This window comes from Podarcis liolepis (genome assembly GCF_965112155.1).
Source record: "Podarcis liolepis genome assembly, chromosome: 11".
Classification (NCBI taxonomy): domain Eukaryota; kingdom Metazoa; phylum Chordata; class Lepidosauria; order Squamata; family Lacertidae; genus Podarcis; species Podarcis liolepis.
In genome coordinates, this window is record NC_139565.1 from 17,201,617 (window position 1) to 17,224,687 (window position 23,071).

At 42.4% G+C, this 23,071-nt stretch overlaps 1 protein-coding gene and 1 long non-coding RNA gene across 2 annotated transcripts in view; both read left to right on the forward strand.

Annotated features, from left to right (window-relative positions):
• The window catches only part of ALDH7A1 (aldehyde dehydrogenase 7 family member A1), a 29,714-nt gene extending 27,513 nt beyond the window's left edge, over positions 1-2,201 (forward strand). The window contains exon 18 of the mRNA XM_083464563.1: positions 1,085-2,201. Coding sequence (XP_083320689.1) covers positions 1,085-1,139 — 55 coding nt within the window. The 3' untranslated portion in view covers positions 1,140-2,201. The remainder of the gene's footprint in view (positions 1-1,084) is intronic.
• Positions 1-23,071, forward strand: part of LOC310688356 — a 387,571-nt gene that overhangs the window by 134,464 nt on the left and 230,036 nt on the right. The window lies entirely within an intron of this gene.

Here is a 23,071-nt window from a genome sequence, read left to right on the forward strand (position 1 = left end):
CCAGTGGTCAGGGTTGATGGGAATTGTAGTCCAACAAGATCTGGAGAGTTGCAGTTTCTCCATCACTGTGCCAAACAGATCCAGAGTGGTGTGCGAGATAATCCTGAAGCCATATGATATGCTGACTGAAAATGCAAATACAGTAAATGGTTTCTAAAAGCAACAGTGGAACACAGAATTGCAAAAGATGTTCTATGTTAAAAATGGCAGCAGAAAAACTCATGTTATACATTATTATTATTATTAGTAGTAGTAGTAGTAGTAGTAGTAGTAGTAGTAGTTTCATTTCTTAATCACTTTATGTGAAGCATCCTGAAGTGATTTTCAATATAAAAATGTCTTTAAAAGCAGTTAAAACAATTGATTATGCAAAAATAATTTTAAAGAGCAGCTATAAACATTAAAAGCCCAATGTCTTCAATTTCTTTTTTCTTTTTTTTACATAATTTTTATTAAATTTTCTGTTTTACAATTTAGAATATTCATTTAAACAACCTTAAAATATTGATGGCTTCTCTTCTTCTCTTTCCATGGTTCCTTTTTTGTAGCATAAATCCCTGCATATTTTACATAAACTAAACCGTTCAGTATTCCATTACTACATCCATCAAAACTTATCTACACTGTTGAATTTATCTTAATGCTGCCAGCATTTTCACATGTACACAATTTCCCCCCATATATTCAATAAACATTTTCCAATCTTCTTTAAACGTATGTTCTTCTTGTTCTCTTATTCTATATGTTAGATCTGCAAGCTGTGCATATTCCATCAGTTTAAGTTGCCATTCTTCTTTGGTTGGGTCCTCGCTTGTTTTCCATTTTGGAGCTAACAAAACGCGGGCTGCAGTAGCGGCCTACATAAATAACCTTCAATTTTGATCGAATTGTTTGATCCAGTAGGGTTCTTGGCTTTTCTTTTGCTCCTATAACCTGCATATTTTACTTAATGGCTGGGGCAACCCAGTCGAATGGGTGTGGTACAAATAAATTATTATTATTATTATTATTATTATTATTATTATTATTATTATTATTATTTAATTTTCAGTGACCAAATCTACTTTATCTGTTTATCTTTCAGCACCATCAATTACAGCAAGGATTTGCCTTTGGCTCAAGGAATCAAGTTCCAATAGCATCCTTGCAAATGTGCTACCCTGGCTGAACTTTGCGTTGAAGAATCAAGTCCCCGTTGATTTGAAATGTTGGACGTGGAACTCCCTGTAATCATGTGGTGTTGAGGATACTTGACTGCTCCAGTGTCCCCGGAGACATACTGAGGGTCCCTCGTGGCCCCTGGGCCCAAATCCCTTTGCCGCGATAGCCGTATTAAAAATGACTGCATTTTACGGAACCCAAGTACTCAAAAGGGTCTGGAGAGGAGGAAGGCTGAAAAAAGCTGTCTTTGTGCTACAGTGTGAGGAGGACGGGAACATTCTCCTACGTTCGATCTCTCGGTGCATCACAACACAAATATACAGGCACACCTCGTTTCATTGCGCTTCAGTTCATGGCCCTTTGCATATATTTTTCCTGGCCACTTCCAGGGTAAGGAAGCCCCACACCCCACATGCTGCCCCACTTTTGGCCGCAGAAGTGGAGTTGAAGCTGTTTCCCTCGCCCTCCTGCCCCCGCAGCCAGGTGAGCCAGCTTAATAGACTATAGTACGGTGCAAACATCACTTTTATACGCACTGGGAAACCCCTCAAAATTGTGTGACTTGCTTCATATTGCAAATTTGGCTTGCCGCAATATCTCCGAGGTATGCCTGTATATCATGCACTCCGTAATCGTCTGCCTTCAAACCGCCTTGCCATTGCTCCTACTGCTCAGCTCCCAATCTTACACAGACGACTGGAAACAGATTTTGGGGGGTGATTTTTGCGCCCAGCTCCTCCCCCACCAGGCCAATTTTGTCGACCCCCAGGTATGTCCCCGAGAGTCCCTTTCTAGAAATCCCAGTTAGGCAGAATATTTGCACACATTCTAATCATGTATCCTGGATTCTGGCGCTGTACTTAAGTCCCAGAGAAGCACCTGTATCTCTTTGAATCTTAGATCATGACCTACAAAATTCTACAACGCCGCCTGTGCCTGTTGCATTGGTCACGCACAACGAAACTGTGCCAAAGTGTATTGGAAAGGATTCCTATGTAGCTGGTTGCAATGCAAAAATAAAACTTCTACAATTCTTGCTATCCTGACCGACCTGCTTATTTATTTACTTGGGATCTCCAGTGTGCTGAAAAGTAATAATAATAATAAAAACTCTCTGGGATTAGGCAGAATTTTTGTGCTCACAGTGTGCTGCTTGTGGTGAGATGAAATTCATTCCTTTTTCTTAAAAAAACAACTGTGAAACAATGGCTATTGAAGGCCTATGATATTTCTATGCAGTGCTATTTTTTCTAGAAAAAGAGGTGCCGGAACTCACCATGAACAGAGAGGGACCAGAATTGAGTGAAAGCGAGACTATGTAAAAGTGTCGTCTTTGGCAATCACTCGTAGCCAAGTAAGATTGTCTTCCATTAACACGGTCTTAACAGTGAGTCCGTAGGTGACTGTGGAGGCCAGTTCTGGATCCACACCTCCTTCCACAGTGGGGACATAGGTTTCCAGGTGGGAGTTGATCACAGTCCGGGTTTGCCAAGTGTCCCTTCCTCTTAGCATGTTTCTCCCTTTCGTCCTGAGTTTGAATGTCTTCAAAGCTCATGACACCTTTGGTCAAGGCTGTTCTCCAATTGGAGCACTCGCAGGCCAGTGTTTCCCAGATGTTGGTGTAAATACTACATTTTGTGCAAAGCATAAGACCAGCAAGCTTTTTCAGCAGGGGGCTGGTCCACTCTCCCTCAGACCTTGTGGGGGGCCAGACTATATTTTGAAAAATAAAATGAATGAATTCCTATGCCCCACAAATAACCCAGAGATGCATTTTAAATAAAAGCACACATTCTACTCATGTAAAAACACACTGATTCCCAGACCATCTGCGGGCCGGATTGAGAAGGCGATTGGGCTGGATCCGGCCCCCAGGCCTTAGTTTGCCTGCCTGTGCATAAGACTAATGGCTGTTCACAGCAGTAGTAACTTCTTCCCAGTTTTTAATACCCCAGAGGGAAATAAATCCTCGGGTAACATACAGCTAAAGATACATTTGTAGGTGGAAATTATTATTGAACATGCGGTTGGGAGCAGGGCAGAGGAAGGAGATGCTTGGCCCCCCCCCCACATGTTTAATCGGGTTTCCAAAAAAAAATTTAAAAAAATCAGATCGGCTGGTGAGAGGGGCAAGGATGTGTTGGGTCCAGTCCTGCTGCTTCCTCAACAGATTCCCAGCACAGACCCTGCAGAAGCTGCCTGTTTCTTTCCCTGCTGCCTAACCACCCTGGGTCTCTCCAGGAGGGCTTCCTCAATCCAATCTGGGCCAAGCCTGGACTGAACCCAGTTTGGTTGGGGATGTGGGCTTCAATCAGATTGGACACACAGCTCTAGGAAGTGGCAGTGTTGCATACCCTCCAAGTGTTCCTCTTTTTCAGGGATGGTCCTGGATTCTCAGAAGCTGTTCCAGTTTCTTATTTGACCCCAAAATGTCTTGCTTTTCCTTGTTTAGTCGTTTAGTCATGTCCGACTCTTCGTTACCCCATGGACCAGAGCACGCCAGGCACTCCTGTCTTCTACTACCTCCTGCAGTTTGGTCAGACTCATGCTGATAGCTTCGAGAACACTGTCCAACCATCTCATCCTCTGTCGTCCCCTTCTCCTTGTGCCCTCAATCTTTCCCAACATCAGGGTCTTTTCCAGGGAGTCTTCTCTTCTCATGAGGTGGCCAAAGTATTGGAGCTTCAGCTTCACGATCTTTCCTTCCAGTGAGCACTCAGGGCTATTTCCTTAAGAATGGATAGGTTTGATCTTCTTGCAGTCTATGGGACTCTCAAGAGTCTCCTCCAGACCATAATTCAAAAGCATCAATTCTTCGGCGACCAGCCGCCTTTATGGTCCAGCTCTCACTTCCATACATCACTACTGGGAAAACCATGGCTTTAACTATGCGGACCTTTGTTGGCAAGATGATGTCTCTGCTTTTTAAGATGCTGTCTAGGTTTGCCATCACCTTTCTCCCAAGAGCAGACGTCTTTTAATTTTGTGGCTGCTGTCACCATCTGCAGTGATCATGGAGCCCAAGAAAGTAAAATCTCTCACTGCCTCCATTTCTTCTCCTTCTATTTGCCAGGAGGTGATGAGCCCAGTGGCCATGATCTTCATTTTTTTGATGTTGAGCTTCAGACCATATTTTGCGCTCTCCTCTTTCACCCTCATTAAGAGGTTCTTTAATTCCTCCTCACTTTCTGCCATCAAGGTTGTGTCATCTGCATATCTGAGGTTGTTGATGTTTCTTCCGGCAATCTTAATTCCAGCTTGGCAATCATCCAGCCCAGCCTTTCGCATGATGAAAGTAAAATCTCTCACTGCCTCCATTTCTTCCCCTTCTATTTGCCAGGAGGTGATGGAACCAGTGGCCATGATCTTAGTTTTTTGCCCCTATTTTCATCGGAGAAAGGTTGGAGGGTATGGAGCTATGCAACCCTACGGACTTTTTAAATGCTTAATTGCATTTTTATATATATGTTGGAAGCCGCCCAGAGTGACTGGAGCAACCGAGTCAGATGGACGAGTTATAAATAATAAAACTATGATGATGGTGGTGGTGGTGGAATAGGACGTCCCTATTTTCATCAGAGAAATGTTTGAGGGCATGGTCTTGTTTGCAGAAAGTTTGGTTACCAGGCCTTTGGGAGGGGAGGTTATTTCTGCATGCAGAGGAAGGAAGTGTATTGCGTCTAAAAAGCATTGCTGAAGAAATGCTCCAAGCTCAACATGCATCCGAAATTGCAGTTTGCTTGTCTTTGGCCTTCTGGTTCTCACTATTGCAGCTTTATCTAAGCTTGAATGAATGCCTAGCAACTAGGTGAAGTCCCAGGACCTCTTTGTCCCCATCAGTTTTTACAGTTCTTCTGGGCAATTCTGAACATCCTACAGTATCTGTAATTCTGATTAGGGATAGCCAATCCTTCTGACGGAAGGATGGTACAGTGGTACCTTGAGTTAAGTACTTAATTCGTTCCGGAGGTCTGTTCTTAACCTGAAGCACCACTTTAGCTAATGGGGCCTCCTGCTGCTGCTGTGCCGCCAGAGCACAATTTCTGTTCTCTTTCTGAAGCAAAGATCTTAACCTGAAGCACTATTTCTGGGTTAGCGGAGTCTGTAACCTGAAGCGTATGTAACCTGAAGCGTATGTAACCTGAAGCGTATGTAACCCGCGGTACCACTGTATTTTTGCAGCTACATGTAAGCAAATTAGGCAGATGTTGGGAGGGGGGGGGAAATGTTTTGATTCTCAAAATTCATTGGGATGGCTTTTTAGCACAACTCCCATCATCCATTTGACGGTTTGCCATCCTGGCTGGGACCAATGGGAGTCGTCATCCGAAAAATCTGGAGGGCACTAGGATAGGGAAGGCAAATTCTACCTCTTGGCTTTACAGTGTCCTCAGGGAAGAACAGCACTTTGGTTTGCTAGATAGCTTTTGCAACCATTCCAGTGGGAAGAGGCCTTTCAGAAGCAGCCTTCAGCAAATATTCTTGGCGTGGAGTCCAACGTTGCAGATAAGCTTTTTTAGAAGAGCAGTATTTATGAGGTGCTAATGAAACAAAGACAAGTTTAGAGATACTGTAAACAAGTTGATGATCCTTAATTTCTGGTTTAATTATCAGAGGCTATTGAGTAGATTATAAACTGCAGTTGCTGCTAGTTGATCATTGTTCCCCGAGGAGCATTGTTTGAGTAGTTGTAAAATATGTCCTAGAGCTGCGACCGTATTAGGCGTTGCAAGGAGCTGCTTGCCACTTCGTGCAGCTGCTGTTTGCGTCTTCTGCTGTTGCTCAATTGCCATTGAGCACATAACAGCAGTGAATCCAGAGTGTTGAATTACACGGACGATCAATAATTCACCGGCCAGCACTGTATTTGCTTTCTGACAGGATGACCTTGAAGGAAATATTCTCTTCCCCTGGCATCTTTTAGAGGTTGGTCAATGAAACAGACACTCCACTGTATGCAACACAGTGCAAGAGGTGGTTTTGCACCCAGGAAAACTCTGGCAAGAGACTGCTTACCGGCTCGGTTACCTGCTAACACAGGCTTCCTCAACCTTGGCCCTCCAGATGTTTTTGGCCGACAACTCCAATGATCCCTAGCTAGCAGGACCAGTGGTCAGGGATGATGGGAATTGTAGTCTCAAAACATCTGTGCTAACATTTTGTACATGCTATTTATAGCACTGGGGAACAATTTTTTTTTTCATTTTCTGTTGCCTGTGATTTTTCAACTGTTCTTATATGTTCTTTCAATGCTGATTTCAAATCTGAAATATGTAAATATGACATATCGGCAAAAGTCAGAAATTGAAAGATAACTATAGCATGTACACGAAAATCGATTTCAGATTTGAAATCAGCTTTGAAAGTAAATATAAGAACAGTTGAAAAATCTCATGCAAAAGAAAATGGGGAAAAAAATGTTCCCCAGTATACTGTGTGTCCCAAGGGAATACATTTTTTTGCATACCTCCAACTGTACATGGATATACATGTCATTTTAAATGCTATACATGTCATGTTCAGTGCTATATGTCACTTACGTTTATACTCATATTGTACTACTTTGGCTATGTGTTTAATAAAATATTAAATTCTTGCATTGTGTAAAACAAAGATTATGGTGAAAAGCGAAAAACATGAATCTATCCAAATAGTGTTCATGCACCATGTCATGTTATCAATGTGGTCTAGGGATGGGACAAATCTGTCTTCTCTCCTAATTTTTCCAACTTTAACATTCAGTTTACCGCATTTTCACATCCGTTTCTGAGTTTTAAAAAAATCCAAACACCACAAAATTTGTCAATAATTTAGTGTGCATTTCTCCTAATATACACATTTTGCAAGCATTTATTGCTAATAATGTTTTCCTCCCCTCTATTATTTCCATTGAGATACACATTCACACACACACACTTTCCCCTAACACAGAAACCTCTTTAGTTCCCATTTTTGGTTGGAGAACTGCTTTGCAAAATTCAGAAAAGCGCACATTTCGGAGGAAAACTCCATTTTGCTTTGCACGTTTCAGAAAGTGTGAATTTAATTCCCATTAAAATGCAAACCACACTGACTCTCTCCCCCATCCCTAGTGTAGTCAGTAGGAGGCTGCTCCTCCAACACTGTTACAGACCAACAAGTCCTGTTTTCTTTCCCCATGAAATTATAATTGTGCTAAGGATAGTTCCTCTCATTTCCCCAGAATATATATATATATATATATATATATATATATATATATATATATATATTTGCTTTCGTAGATTTTCACGGGTACAGGAATGCAGGTTTTGGTGTCTTCGGGTGTCTTCCCGTGTAAGAGTTGGGGTGTCTAGGCGACGTTTCGACGAGGTCTCACTCGTCATCTTCAGGCTGGTGCTTTCGGCTTCTTGTTACTGGAACAGAGCTCTGTTCCAGTAACAAGAAGCCGAAAGCACCAGCCTGAAGATGACGAGTGAGACCTCGTCGAAACGTCGCCTAGACACCCCAACTCTTACACGGGAAGACACCCGAAGACACCAAAATATATATATATATATATATATATATATATATATATATAATATTATATTCCAGGTTGGCTGCAAATTATTCCCCCTCCCCCAATATTGCTGCCATATCCTTATTTGTGAACACTGAACGAAGCTATTGTTTTCGTTTCCCTCTGATTCAGAGAGCCCAGGACTAATTATTATTATTCTTTTTTACAATCCTTTCTGCAGGTAGCAGCCATGTGCTTCAATTCTAACCAAATCATTGGGCTGAATACATTTGTGGCTTGGAAGTCAATTTACATTGTCTCGATGCTGCAGCTGGTATGAAATTGCTGATCTAGAATGCACCGGCAAATTTAATTCTATTTAATTTGGGCTTAGTTGGTGCCATGGGTATCTTTCATACCGTGGATGTTAAGTTAGCATTGCTAGAAAGGCAGCATTATAGCCAAGAATGGTTACTGAGGTTATGAATAGGCCACTTATCTGACCCTGTATCTTATATTTGTGGGTTTGGCAAGTGTCACTGCTTACATTTCCGGAGTGAGCATGTGCATTTGAAAGAAAGGAAGAATATAACTTGCTAAATAACTGTCTTTACTCCATTAAAATACATGCTGCAACAACATATCCTCCAGCGAAAATAGGGACATCCTATTCCATACCCTGGGACGCAGGTGGCGCTGTGGTCTAAACCACTGAGCCTCTTGGCCTTGCTGATCAGAAGGCTGGGGGTTCAAATCCCCCAACGGGGTGAGCTCCCATTGCTCAGTCCCAGCTCCTGCCAACCTAGCAGTTCAAAAGCACGTCCAAAAAGTGCAAGTAGAAAAATAGGTACCACTCCGGCGGGAAGGTAAATGGTGTTTCTGTGCGCTGCCGGCTCCCTTGGCCTGTAAAGCGAGATGAGCGCCACAACCCCAGAGTCGTCCATGACTGGACTTAACTGTCAGGGGTCCTTTACCTTTATGCTTTATTCCATACCCTTCAACATTTTTCCAAAGAAAAGAGAGACGTCCTCTCCAACATTTTTCCGATGAAAATAGGGATGTCCCAAGGAAAAGTGGGACATTCTGGGATCAAATCAGAAACTGCGATGGTTTTTGTAAAATCAGGACCATCCCTGGAAAATAGGGACACTTGGAGGGTCTGCAATAAATTAGTTACTCCTTAAGGTGCTACGAGAATATTCCTCCTCCTTTTGGGTACAGCTGAGTGATTGGGTGAAATTATGGAAGGAAGGTTTAAAATTTACTGCATGCAATGCCCTAAAAGAAAATGTGATGAAAATGATGTATAGATGGTATATTACACCTGTCAAGTTAGCGAAAATGTATAAAGTCAGTTATAAATGTTGGAAATGTAAAGAAAAAGAGGGAACATTTTATCACATGTGGTGGGAATGTAAAAAGGTGAAATGCTTCTGGGAGATGATATATAATGAGTTGAAAAAAATGTTGAAATATACATTTATAAAGAAACCAGAAGCATTTTTATTGGGCATTGCGGGGAGTGATATAAATAGAAAGGAATGTAAGCTCTTTTTATATGCAATAAGAGCAGCAAGAATATTATTGGCCCAAAAATGGAAGCAAGAAGAGTTACTGGAGGATGAAGTTAATGGACTATGCAGAATTAGATAAACTAACAGGAAGGATTCGAAACCGGCGAGACCAAAAATTCATGGAAGACTGGAGTAAATTTACGGACTATTTGAAAAGTATTTGTGAAGAACAGAAAACGTTTGTAGGGTTGCAAGAAGTTTTGTGAGGAGTATTATTAGAAGCATTGTAAAAATGGACAAGGGGGAGGATGATTTGTTAAGAGATGTAAAGGCAATATAAAGTTAAGAAATGCATAAGACGTGGTTAAAACGGTGGATCATCAGAGGTGCTGATGGAAGTCTAAAAAGATTGTATAAGTGATAAGTTTTGTGGTACATTTTATAATTTATATGTAAATTGTATATTATAAAAAAGAGAATATCCCTCCTTCACCTTCAAAATAGTCTAACACAACTGTCACTCTAGAATAAAACAGGCAGTAGCTGTAACAATATTGTGCTGTTCCCCATTCATTCCTTTGCACTAGGTGTTAGCGGATAACTCCTGGGTCATTCCACTAACGTTTGAATGAGGATAGAAATTTTTTTGGGAGGTTAATATCCATAGATTAGATGAAAAATCAAGTTTAGAGGATGAGGATTCACCAGTCCTGCGATGTGCTAATAGTTTCTTCTGTTATTCTTTTGTAGCCTTTAGGTGTCACTGTTGGTCAGTGGGAAACATATACTTGATCGTAGGAGGAGGAATGTTAGTTTTCTCGGTTTTCTCTTTTTCTTCTCATGAGGTCACAATGGATCAGCCTCTGCATTCATTAAGGCAGATGTGTGAAATGCAAGCCTCTACTTTTATGAGCTCTTGTACGTTCCAGCACAGCTGGGGACATTGGTTTGTGTGTTTTTTTAGTTGATAATTACATCTACTTCAGTCAGCTTAAGTCTCAGTTGATTAATATCATTCTGCACATACCCGCAGCTCCAACAAGTAAGATGAAAATAGCTTTTTTAGGTTTAACTGCAATCTAGCAGCCGTTTTCCGCCATGAACCGTACACCATATTGTTTTGGCAAATATACACAGGTGTGTTTGCTTACTCCCATGTAACAGGCAATCTGCCAGATTGTGCTGGTGCTAATGTTATTGCTGTTTGTTCAGCAAAAGTCACCAGGCCTGTCTCTGTTCTGTTTCTGAGTTCTTTTAGAACACCAATTAATCCGACACCTTTCTTTTTTCTTCTTTTTAAAAGCCAGACACGTTTGCTTGACTGAGGTTAGAAAAACGAACAAATACATTGAGGTAGGTGAGAAGGCAAGCTGTGCCCCGAGGGCTTTGCTTCCTTGCAATCCTTTCCCTAGTTTCCTGCTTAGAAACTAATGACTGGGTTGGTGAACTGGGCAAGCATGTATTGTGCCTGCCTTTGCTATTGAAGAATTGATACGTTTCTGCAACGTGGTGCTTTTCTGTACTGCTGGGACAAATGATCAAACCACTCCAACAGTCTCTGTGGAGCTACTGGCAGCGAGTAGGAATATTGGAGAATTCCGGTGGAAATGGGAGCGGACTTTGTGTACTAAGTCCAGAACGGAAACCAACCCAGTGAATACAATTGGCATTTGTTGTTTTCAGCCTGCAAACAGTGTGTAATTGATGACTCTCCACTACCCCATTTGCATGGCATGGTTTAAACCACTGAGCCTCTTGGGCTTGCTGATTGGAAGGTCGCCGGTTCGAATCCATGCAATGGAGTGAGCTCCTATTGCTCTGTCCCAGCTCCTGTCAGCCTAGCAGTTCAAAAGCATATCAGCACGAGTTGATAAAATAGGTACCGCTGGGTTGGGAAGGTAAACGGCATTTCCGTCCACTCTGGTTTCCGTCACGGTGTTCCAGAAGTGGTTTAGTTACGCTGGACACATGACCCGGAAAGCTGTCTGTGGACAAACGCTGGCTCCCTCGGCCTGAAAGTGAGAAGAGCGCTGCCACTCCATAGTTGCCTTTGACTGGACTTAACCAGTCCAGGGGTCCTTCACCTTTGCCTACCTTTGCATCAAAATAAATGTAGAATAATGTAACATCTATGTAAAATTCCCCCACCGTGGGCAGCGAGACAAATGGCATAGTTTTTGTTAGAAGCCGAACTGCAGCACAAGAGAGACAGTGCTGCATGCAATGAACATTGGTGAGAATAGAAATTGGTGCCTTCTTACATCCCTGGCCTCCTGCCAACCTAGCAGTTTGAAAGCACGTCAAAGTGCAAGTAGATAAACAGGTACCGCTCCAGCGGGAAGGTAAACGGCGTTTCCGTGGGCTGCTCTGGTTCCCCAGAAGCGGCTTAGTCATGCTGGCCACATGACCCGGAAGCTGTACACCGGCTCCCTCGGCCAATAAAGCGAGGTGAGCGCCACAACCCCAGAGTCAGCCATGACTAGACCTAATGGTCAGGGGTCCCTTTACCTTTTACATCCCTGGCAGGGAACATCTCATGGTTGGGGAGCAGGGGGAAGTTCTGTTGTTCAATGTGTGTCTGCAGGTTAGGTCCAAGTGCGAGGTGGAGCTAGTGGGTTATATAAGGGGTGCAGGGGTCATGTTTTTGTTTGCCCTCTTGCCCTGGGCAAGATAACTCACTCGAATCAGTTCGATCATGTTTCCTTCTCTGCTGAGGTCTGTAATTTAAATGTCACTCTGGTCCACCCATGTATTGTGCTCTGCCTCTTTTTATTACCTGTTCTGGTTGCAGATGAATCTTAAAACATTGCGGCATAAACCAAAAACTGCCACTCCTTATGAATCGGCTCTCCGAGGAAGAGAAGCAAGAGATGTCTCCTTTACCACTGTAACTAGCTCCAAAACCCACGGCATAGTAGAGCTCTGCGATATGGAAAAAGCAGTAAGGACAGACCTCTCCACACCCTAGTTTTCGGCTTGCAGTGTGCATTCTGCATTCAAATTTCCTGAAATGGTGGACCAAAAGCAAACTGAAGGATTACTCAAGGATTTACTGACTGTATTTGTACAGGAGTGGCAGCTAGCGAGAATTCTGTATATGAACGAGCCAAATGCCCTCCTTAGCCTTGCTGAGGCAAATCGAAGCTCTTGATTAAAAGCTCGCATCTTTATAGCAAGAAATGGCATCAAATATATAGAGAGAGAAAGTATAAGGTATAAATATTAAGTGGTTTATCTGTTGTCAGCACAATCCTATGCCTTTATAGCAAGAGATGGCATCAAATAGAGATAGAGAAAGTATAAGGTACAAATATTAAATGGTTTATCCGTTGTCAGCACAATCCTATGTCTGATAGCAGAAATCCCACAGAATTCCTGCCTGCCCCTTGGTTGCACAGATTCAAAGTCCTAGACTTTAATAAATATAATAACCATGTTTATGGCACTCAGCTGATAAATGTAGGGGAACATAAGTAGCCAGAAAGAGGAAATGTGAAACATTATCGAAGGACTAAGGCATTATCTTAATTTCCCTAAATAATTACTGTCGTACCTTGGTTGACGAACGCCTTGCGACTCGAACGTTTTGGCTCCCAAACGCCGCAAACCTGCAAGTGAGTGTTCCAGTTTGCGAACATTCTTTGTAACCCGAACATCCCACACAGCTTCTGCGGCTTCTGATTGGCTGCAGGAGCTTCCTGCAGCCAATTGAAAGCCACGCTTTGGTTTCTGAATGTTTTGGAAGTCGAACGGACTTCTGGAATGGATTCTATTCAGCTTCTGAGGTATGACTGTACTAGGTAAATCCCCTCAAATAGAGCCTTCCCAGGATGATGTTACTTCTGTGTCAAGACATATTTAAATATCTGCTCGTTTTATGACACTTTTGCCTCGGTGATGGCATAATATATTTTTATGACATATTATCTGAAGACAGCAGTGTTTGAAGGCAACGTTCAAAGTTTCCAAGTAGACTGATTTCAGCCGGTCTGAAGCAGTACATCTGTTTTTATGCCTTTCGTAATATGTAGCTAGGTAAGTGCATAAGGACAAGTCCTGCTGAATCAGGCGAATGGCTCGTCTTGTCCAGCATCCTGATCTCACAGTGGCCAAGCAGATGCCTCTTTTGATAAACCCATAAGCAGGATCTGATCCCCCACACATTTCCTTTTCCCGTGGCTTCCAGAAACTAGCATTCAGAAGCATCAAAGGGACGGACACCAAAAGTGTGCTTGTCTCCCTTTCTTTTTTTGCTGACTTTTGACCATGGAAGGGTCAAGTTGCCAAGGGTTTTATTGTGTTATTATGCATTCTAGCTGTTGTTGTTGTTTAGTCGTTTAATTGTGTCTGACTTTTCGTGACCCCATGGACCAGAGCACGCCAGGCACTCCTGTCTTCCACTGCTTCCCACAGTTTGGTCAAACTCATGTTAGTAGCTTCGAGAACACCATCCAACCATCTCGTCCTCTGTCGTCCCCTTCTCCTTGTGCCCTCCATCTTTCCCAACATCAGGGTCTTTTCCAGGGAGTCTTCTCTTCTCATGAGGTTCCCAAAGTATTAGAGCCTCAGCTTCACGATCTGTCCTTCCAGTGAGCACTCAGGGCTGATTTTCTTAAAAATGGATAGGTTGCAGTCCATGGGACTCTCAAGAGTCTCCTCCAGCACCAGAATTCAAAAGCATCAATTCTTCAGCGATCACCCTTTTTTAGTGATGATTGGAAGTGAGAGCTTGACCATGCATTCGAGTATCACCGAGTAACAAACACAAACAATTGACCAGAGTGCAAACTGTTCCCTTCACTATATTTTCTAAGCAGTTGGTCCTTACCTTTCCCACCCCGACCTGGCCACAGTGATCCATGCGACGGTCACCTCCAGGCTTGATTACTGTAACTCGCTCTACGTGGGGCTGCCCTTGAAACTGTCCCAGAAACTCCAGCGGGTGCAGAATGCTGCAGCGAGGCTCCTCAACGGGGTCCTTGCCATGGGAGCATATTCACCCAGTACTCTACCAGCTGCAATGGCACCCAGTGGAGTATAGGGTCAGGTTTAAGGTGCTGGTTTTGACCTTTAAAGCCCTTTGTGGCTTAGGGCCCTCGTATTTACAGGGCCGCCTCTCCTGGTATGCCCTGCAGAGGACCTTAAGGTCCATGAATAATCATAGTTTAGAGGTCCCAGGCCCTAAGGAAGTCAGATTATCCTCCACCAGGGCCAGGGCCTTCTCAGTGATGGCTCCGACCTGGTGGAATGCTCTGTCCTATGAGACCAGGGCCCTGCAGGATTTAACTTCCTTCCGCAGGGCCTGAAAGACAGAGCTATTCTGCCTGGCTTTCAATTTGAACTTAGCCTGATCTTTTATTCCCCTTCCTTCCCTCCCCCTCCCCTTTTTATGAAGATTACCCGCTCTGGGATCCCACAGCTAATTCTCCCCTGGTCTCCTTACTGGCTCAAATAGGACTAACTTAGCCAGCTAGCCCTGGTGATCATCTAATGTTTACTGGATGGATTTCCCCCCTAAATTGATTTTTGAATTCTGAACGTATTGTTATTCACATCTTATACTGTATTTTATGCTGTTTTTTGTTGCATTAATTGTTTTAAATTTGTTGTTAGCCACCCTGAGCCTGTTTTTCTGAACCGGGAAGGGTGTGGTACAAATAAAAAAATATTATTTATTATTATTATTATTATCCATTGTGCCACATTGGTATTCAGTTTCTTTATTTTGACGAACAGATGAATCTTGGAAAAATTAAGTTGTGAAATAATTCACCTCCCTTATAGCATACCAATCTGTCTTTCATACTATTACAACATTGTGGCCTGAGACATTATGCTGGCGAGGCAAGGGTTATGTCTAATTCTACACATTTATTTCAGGCTAACGTTCGGCATAGGTTGCAGCCTCCGGTTCTTTCGCTTTTATATTGGAAAGACCCATTTTCTACATATCTGTGACTACCACAAAGGAGAGAGTTAATTTTTAATTTTTCACTTGGCAGCACATTCAAATTATTGCCTTCCAATCTCCTGCTAAGCACTGGCAAGATGCCTTCTCAATGGAAAATTACCTCATCAAATCCTATTATTTAAGAGTACAGGAACTGGCAATTGCCTTAACATTCTTGACCTGCATCTGTTCTATCTATCTTGTCAAAGCTCAACACAGTTGTTTAGGGAGAGTGGATTTAGTCCCCTGCTGAAATAAACTTGCTTAAGCGAGGTAGCATTTTGCTCCTTGCTTATCCTACTTTTCTATTAAAAAACAATCAAGCCTGGTAATATAAATAATAAACCCATGCAACTAGCTTAAGGGGGGAAAAGGAGTTATAAACAGAACAGACTAGCAGACAAATGTTTTATAACGATAGCAGTAGTACCCTAAAAACACTGATCGGAAAATAAAAATTGTTGGTGCCCACGAAAAAGCAAAGACAGTATGAAGTGTGGGGTGGACCCTTCTGGGGAGAGCATCATGCTAAATGGTTAGGGACGAATCCTGTGGTCCCTGGAAGGATGGCTGAAGGAACCAAGGATGCAGCAGCAAAGCTAATAATAATAATAATAATAATAATAAATGTATTTATACCCCGCCCATCCGGCTGGGTTTCCCCAGCCACTCTGGGCGGCTTCCAACAATAGATTAAAAATACATTAAAACATCAGTCATTAAAAACTTCCCTAAATGGAAAGAGAGCTGTCCGCTGTCAGGATTGTCCATCTATTTCATTTATTTTTATTTTATTTATTAGATTTATATCCAGTTCCTCTCAGAAGTAATAAGAAATAGAAGCCCACATGCTCCGGATAAAACATAGTGACCACCTTTGAAAGCTTTCCCTGTATTTCTCTTTCCTTTTGCTTTTGAAAATGCTTTTGTGGGTCTTTGGACACCGATATAAAGAATGCATGCATATACATCAAAAAATCTCAGGGTAGCCCACAAGATAAAAATACAACAAGAAAGCACAAGTAAGGAGTTAAAACAGAAACGGCAAAACAATAACCTTCAGATTAAACATCAGGAAAAACCTTTCTGACAGTCAGAGCTGTTTGACAGTGGAACGGTCTCCCTCGTGAGGTTGGGGACTCTCCTCCCTCAGAGGTTTTTAAGCAGAGTTTGGATGACCATCTGTCATGGGTGCTTTAGCTGAGATTCCTGCATTGCAGGGGGTCAGTCTGGATGACCGTTGGGTCCCTTCCAACTCAATGACTCCCCTCCCACAAACACCTTTTTAAAACTGAGAAACGGGCCAATTTTATTACAAAGCTTTTTCTTCAAAGAAATGAAAATAAAAAGTTATTTTTTAAAAAAAACCACACCACAATATAATTATTATTAATAATAATACTTTATTATTTATACTCCAGCCATTCTAGGCGGCTCCCAATAGAATATTAAAAACATGATAAAATATCAAACATTAAAAACTTTCCTAAACCTAGACAGCATCTTAAAAAGCAGAGACATCACCTTGCCAACAAAGGTCTGTATAGTTAAAGCTATGGTTTCCCCAGTCGTGATGTATGGAAGTGAGAGCTAGACCATAAAGAAGGCTGATTGCCAAAGAACTGATGCTTTTGAATTATGGTGCTGGAGGAGACTCTTGAGAGTCCCATGAACTGCAAGAAGATCAAACCTCTCCATTCTGAAGGAAATCAGCCCTGAGTGCTCACTGGAAGGACAGATCCTGAAGCTGAGGCTCTAATACTTTGGCCACCTCATGAGAAGAGAAGACTCCCTGGAAAAGACCCTGATGTTGGGAAAGATTGAGGGCACAAGGAGAAGGGGATGACAGAGGACAAGATGGTTGGACAGTGTTGGCGAAGCTACCAGCATGAGTTTGACCAAACTGCGGGAGGCAGTGGAAGATAGGAGTGCCTGGCGTGCTCTGGTCCATGGCGTCATAAAGAGTCGGACATGACTAAATGACTAAACAACAACAACAACAACAAACATAGATAGATAACTAGATACAGTGGTACCTCGGGTTACAGATGCTTCAGGTTACAGACTCCACTAACCCAGAAATAGTACCTCGGGTTAAGAACTTTCTTCAGGATGGGAACAGAAATTGCCCAGCAGCAGCAGCGGGAGGCCCCATTAGCTAAAGTGGTACCTCAGGTTAAGAACAGTTTCAGGTTAAGAATGGACCTCCAGAATGAATTAAGTTCTTAACCCGAGGTACCACTGTAGAGCTTTCCTGCCCCTTCCCCAAAAGACACAAATAAAGTGTAACAGAACCTATTAATAAATCACATTATAAAGAGAACAAAATGCAGCAAACCACAAGGGAGCTGGGCATGTTTAGCCTGGAGAAGAGGAGGTTAAGGGGTGATATGATAGCCATGTTCAAATATATAAAAGGATGTCACATAGAGGAGGGAGAAAGGTTGTTTTCTGCTGCTCCAGAGAAGCGGACACGGAGCAATGGATCCAAACTACAAGAAAGAAGATTCCACCTAAACATTAGGAAGAACTTCCTGACAGTAAGAGCTGTTCGACAGTGGAATTTGCTGCCAAGGAGTGTGGTGGAGTCTCCTACTTTGGAGGTCTTTAAGCAGAGGCTTGACAACCATATGTCAGGAGTGCTCTGATGGTGTTTCCTGCTTGGCAGGGGGTTGGACTCGATGGCCCTTGTGGTCTCTTCCAACTCTATGATTCTATGAAGATTGCAATGTTTGGTATTAAATTTAAAACGTACGGAAGTCAAGGTGGGGTGGAAGGAAGCAGTGGTGATGGCCAGTCACGGGGGTGGGTACAATTCTTGTTTGTGTAAAAAGTAGTTTATTTTTTGTCTATGTGTTTCTATGTTACTTTTTTTACTTTTTGTATTTATAATAAGTAATAATAATAATAATAATAATAATAATAATAATAAAGACACAAATACAAGGATCAGATCACATCGAAAATATGAGATTACGCTTCTGACCATTTCCCCCTCAGTTGCCTGCCTGTAGTGATGTACCTGAAAGATCATCTCGCACCAATCAATCATTGTGCTCTTCAGGTACCATTTATCAGGTCTACTCTGTACAATATAGGAATCAGGACAGCCTTTCAGCAGAGCTCTTTCCCAGTCTGCATCTCTATTGCAATTGCTTTTAGTTGCTGCCCAGCTATCGAAGGTCAGCATCAGAGACATTTCTGAAGCATCTTGTGACCTGTAATATCACTCCAAGTCATGGCTGATGCAACTCACTTCCATCTAGGTCATGGGTAGGCAAACTAAGGCCCAGGGGCCGGATCCGGCCCAATCGCCTTCTAAATCCGGCCCGTGGATGGTTCGGGAATCAGCGTGTTTTTACATGAGTAGAATGTGTCCTTTTATTTAAAATGCATCTCTGGGTTATTTGTGGGGCATAGGAATTCATTCATTTTATTTTTCAAAATATAGTCCGGCCCCCCACAAGGTCTGAGGAACAGTGGACCGGCCCCCTGCTGAAAAAGTTTGCTGACCCCCGATCTAGGTCCTACCTAATCAGTCCATGTTTACCTCGAGCTGAGCAACTGATGTCAACACCTGTTACCTCCTAGTGCCAGTACGTAAGCAGTAAAAATATGTGATACCAATTAATTATTTCTGTGGGTGCGGCAACAGGGTATAATTTTAAAGCTTGACAGCCAAACCCAATATTGGAATCTGAGTTTCGATATGAGCGTTGTCATATTACAAATGCCAGAAGAGAGACTGGGGTCAAAATACTTGATGGCAACCAAGTTTTGAAACACCTCAGTTTCCAAGTTGTGCTGCCCAGTTTGTGGAACTGAGTGCCACATGCAGATCTGGAGAGCACCAACAATGGGGTACTTTTGCAAATAGCCATAGATATTTCAGTTTACCCCAGCATTTTCAGACTGTTGATACTGATTTTTGTTGTTCTGGCTGCTGCTGCTGTTGGGATGATGTGACTTGTTTGGATGTTTTAACTAGTTATTTATTGATTTTCATGGTTTTGTGCATACTGTGAACTGCTTTGAGATTTTTAAGCAAATAATGACAATAAAGAAATAGAGATCTACATAAAAGCAACAACAAATGCCAGAAAAGGCAGATCTTACTGGTCGTGAACAGTAAGAAAAAGCAGAGCAGAATGCCATCATAGGTACAGTGGTACCTCACGTTACATATGCTTCAGGTTACATACACTTCAGGTTACACACTCCACTAACCCAGAAAGTGTTCCAGGTTAAGAACTTTGCTTCAGGATAAGAACAGAAATCGGGCTCTGGTGGCACGGAAGCAGGAGGCCCCATTAGCTAAAGTGGTGCTTCAGGTTAAGAACAGTTTCCGGTTAAGAACGGACCTCCGGAACGAATTAAGTACAGTTTCAGGTTAAGAACAGACCTCCGGAACAAATTAAGTACTTAACCCGAGGTATCACTGTAGTTAATAGAGAATATGGCGGCGCAAATTAAGCAATGTTTTCATTTTGGAAGGGTTCAAGGAGAGTAACAAACCCCGCACAACTACCACCAGTCACATGTATTTAGTGCGGTGGCTGCAAGTAATCTACTTCCAGCTACAAAGGTGGTCCACAGTAAACCTTATCAATAAAACCTCATTCTTATGAGACTGCCCTCCAAGATATGGGCCAGAAAAATAATGATATCCTGGTTTATGAAATGTATTGTGAGGTGGGCTTCAGAAGGCCTGCTCTGCTTGCAGAAGAGAACATGGGTAGGGTTCTGTTGTCTTCCTTGGTTTCCAACGCAGTGGGTTGCTGCTGCTTACCAAGACAGAGAAGGGCCAGGCATTGGGAGCTCAGTAAAATCCATCATGGCAGGAGCATCAGGCTGGCATCGCTGCCATACACCACAGATCCTTCCCTGTGCCCTGCTTCTTCTCTCCGGTAAGCAGCAGGGACCTGCTATCTTGGGAAACAGAGGAGTGCCATCTGCACTTCCTCACTGGTCACAACATTTGGTCTAAAGGCCAAACTACCTAGGATCCTATAATTGTAGAGTTGGAAAGGACCCCCAGGGTCATCTCTGTAGTGGCACCCACCCTGTGGAATGCCCTTCTGTCAGATGTCAAGGAGATAAATATATACAACTTTCAGAAGACATCTGAATGCAGCCCTGTATAAGGAAGTTTTTCTTTTTAATGTTTATAATGTCATGGTTTTTTAAAATGATCTTTATTAATTTAAATTACACACATATACAAAGAATTTACAATCTCATACTACAAAAAGAAAATTAAAGAAAAAACAATTAAGAAAAAAGAAAATACAGAAAAAAGCAGATTTACGTGCATAAAAAAACTGAATCATCCTAATTAATACTTAAATAAACACTTAAATAAGACTTATGACAAAGTGAGTCTTCCAGTCATTCTCATTGTACTGTTTATACTGCCGTTGCTTTTTTCACAGTTTTATATTCTTTAATATTGTTCCCGTCTACTCCACAAACGGTATTTGTTGTGTTTACAAGTATCACTCAAGTTCTGCTAATATGGTGTGGTTGGTACAATATGATCCTATATAATCCTTAATTATTCTCCATTTTCCAAATATTTTCTGGTTCAATACTCCTCTAACTCTTCCCATCAGTTTTGCAAGTTGTAAATATTCTAACATGTCTTACGTTTTTATAGATGATAGAAGCCACTCAAGGTCACTGGGGCAACCCTGTCAGATGGGCAGGGTACAAATAAAAAAATTATCATTATTTAGTCCAACCCCCTGCAATACAGGAATCTCCGCTAAAGCATCCATGACAGGTGACCATCCAACCTCTGCTTAAAAACATCTGAGGAAGGTGAGTCCATCACCTCCCAAGAGAGACCGTTCCACTGTTGAACAGCTCTTTCTGTTGGACTTCCTGAGGTTTAGTTGGAATTTATTTTCTTGTAACTTGAAGCCATTGGTTGGAGTCCTACCCTCCAGAGTAGGAGAAAACAAGCTTGCTCCCTCCATCATGTGACAGCCCTTAAGATATCTGAAGGCTATCCTATCTCCTCTCAGTCTCCTCTTCTCGAGGCTCAACATACCCAGCTCCTTCAACCGTTCCTCATAAGGCTTAGTTTCCAGACCCTTGGTCATCTTGGCTGCCGTCCTCTACACACATTCCAGCTTGTCAACATCCTTCTTAAATTGCGGTACCCAGAACTGGACACAGTATTCCAGGTGTAGGATTCTCTGAGTGGAATTGTCAATGCACTTTATACAAGGAAATTGAGAGATATAGAGTTGTGTTTAAATAGGGTGGTAGCTTTTTTTAAACCAAAGAAGTCTACACGCTATTATCTAGAAGCGTCTTTTGTCTGCTTCTGCTAGGGCTCATGCAGTTTGTTTAAAGTGCAACACACCTGCAAGCTTAAATACATAACGATTAAGTCAGTGTCCAGATCTTGCCATTGCACAATATCCTTACCTAACATGTTTGCTCCCATTTGGACTTACCTTTGCTGGAATGTTGCCATGTAGGACAAAGGCCACTTTCTACACCCAGTCTTGGTTTGCTCAACAGCAGCAAAATGACATCTTGGAAATCCACAATGTGACTTGCATGTCACTTGCATCAGTATGGTAAAACCCAGTCAGGTGCAAGGCATCTTGGGTTTCAATGATGGGAAGGCAATAGCATGAAAAGAAACATGGCTCCCAGGCAAATTCTGCTCCACCTGCAGCCTTTGTGTGACTCAACCTATTTTTAAAAAATTAAGACTTAAAAGTATGTGCCAAGAAGAGCCAAATTCTACAGCTCTGCATAGCTGTTCCCCCCCATTAAGTTGATTTACATATTTTTTGCATTCTGTCTTTGATGGCCATGGAAGGGGAAACTAGCGAGACTATCGAGTCAGCAGGCATCGGAAATCCTGTTTAAACGTTGTAGTCCAAAACTCTTGTTATTTTACCAGGTGATACCAGCACACTCTCAAGCCTGTCCTGGGATCTTTAGAAGTCTGAATTTTTCTCCCAATGCCACATTTCACACCTTTGCTGCAATTACACAGAATCCCAGTGTGCTCACAGATGCTTGTGAGCAGAAATCCTAGAATCCTAGAGTTGGAAGGAACCACGAGAGTCATTTAGTCCAACCCTCTGCAATGCAGTAATCTTTTGCCCAAAGTGGGGTTCAAACCCACAATCCTGAGATTAAAAGTCTCATGCTCTACTGACTGAGCTATCCCAGTAGTCCAGTAACAGTATTTGCAGTATTTGTCTTCGGAAACAATTTCTCTAAAACTCTGGTTACATAAAATTGCCTGGCATCTACAGATGACTTTATTTGCATGTAGAATATTACCCAAGGCCTCTATTGCACTTCATATCTCCGTATGACCCAATGCTACAAAATCAAAGAATGGAATAGGGTGGGGTTGTCCAACTCCCTGCTCCATACAGGAAATCCAGAGCTCAAGCATAGTCAGAGGATGTTTCTTCATCTTCTACTCAACACTTTGCAGTGAGGGAGATCTCATCACCTCCCTAGGAAACTGGACCCATTGATGAACTGCTCTTATCGTGAAGAAGTTTCTCCTAAGCTTCAGCAGAAATCCATCCTCCTGTAACTTAAGCCTCTTAGATCTACTGTAGTCCTGTCCTTGGGGGCAGCAGACAGCAAGTCTTTGCCCTCTTCCATATGACAGTCCTTTAGGTATTTGGAGAGTGCTGCTAACATATTCCCACTCTCCTCTTCAAGCTAAGCCTTCTCTGTGCCTCCAATGTTTTCCATAGTGCTGACCACCCTCGGAGCCCGCCTCTGAACCCCTACTTGTCAATATCCTTCTTAAAGTACAGCAGCCTGAACTGGACACAGTACTTCAAATGGCATGAGCAGAATTAAGTAGAACTGTTACACCCCTTCCCTGGAAACTATGGTTCTCTTAAAGCAGGTTTTGATCTCATTGGCCTTTTTTTTGGGGGGGGGGCAGCCATTATCACCCTTCTATCTCATGTT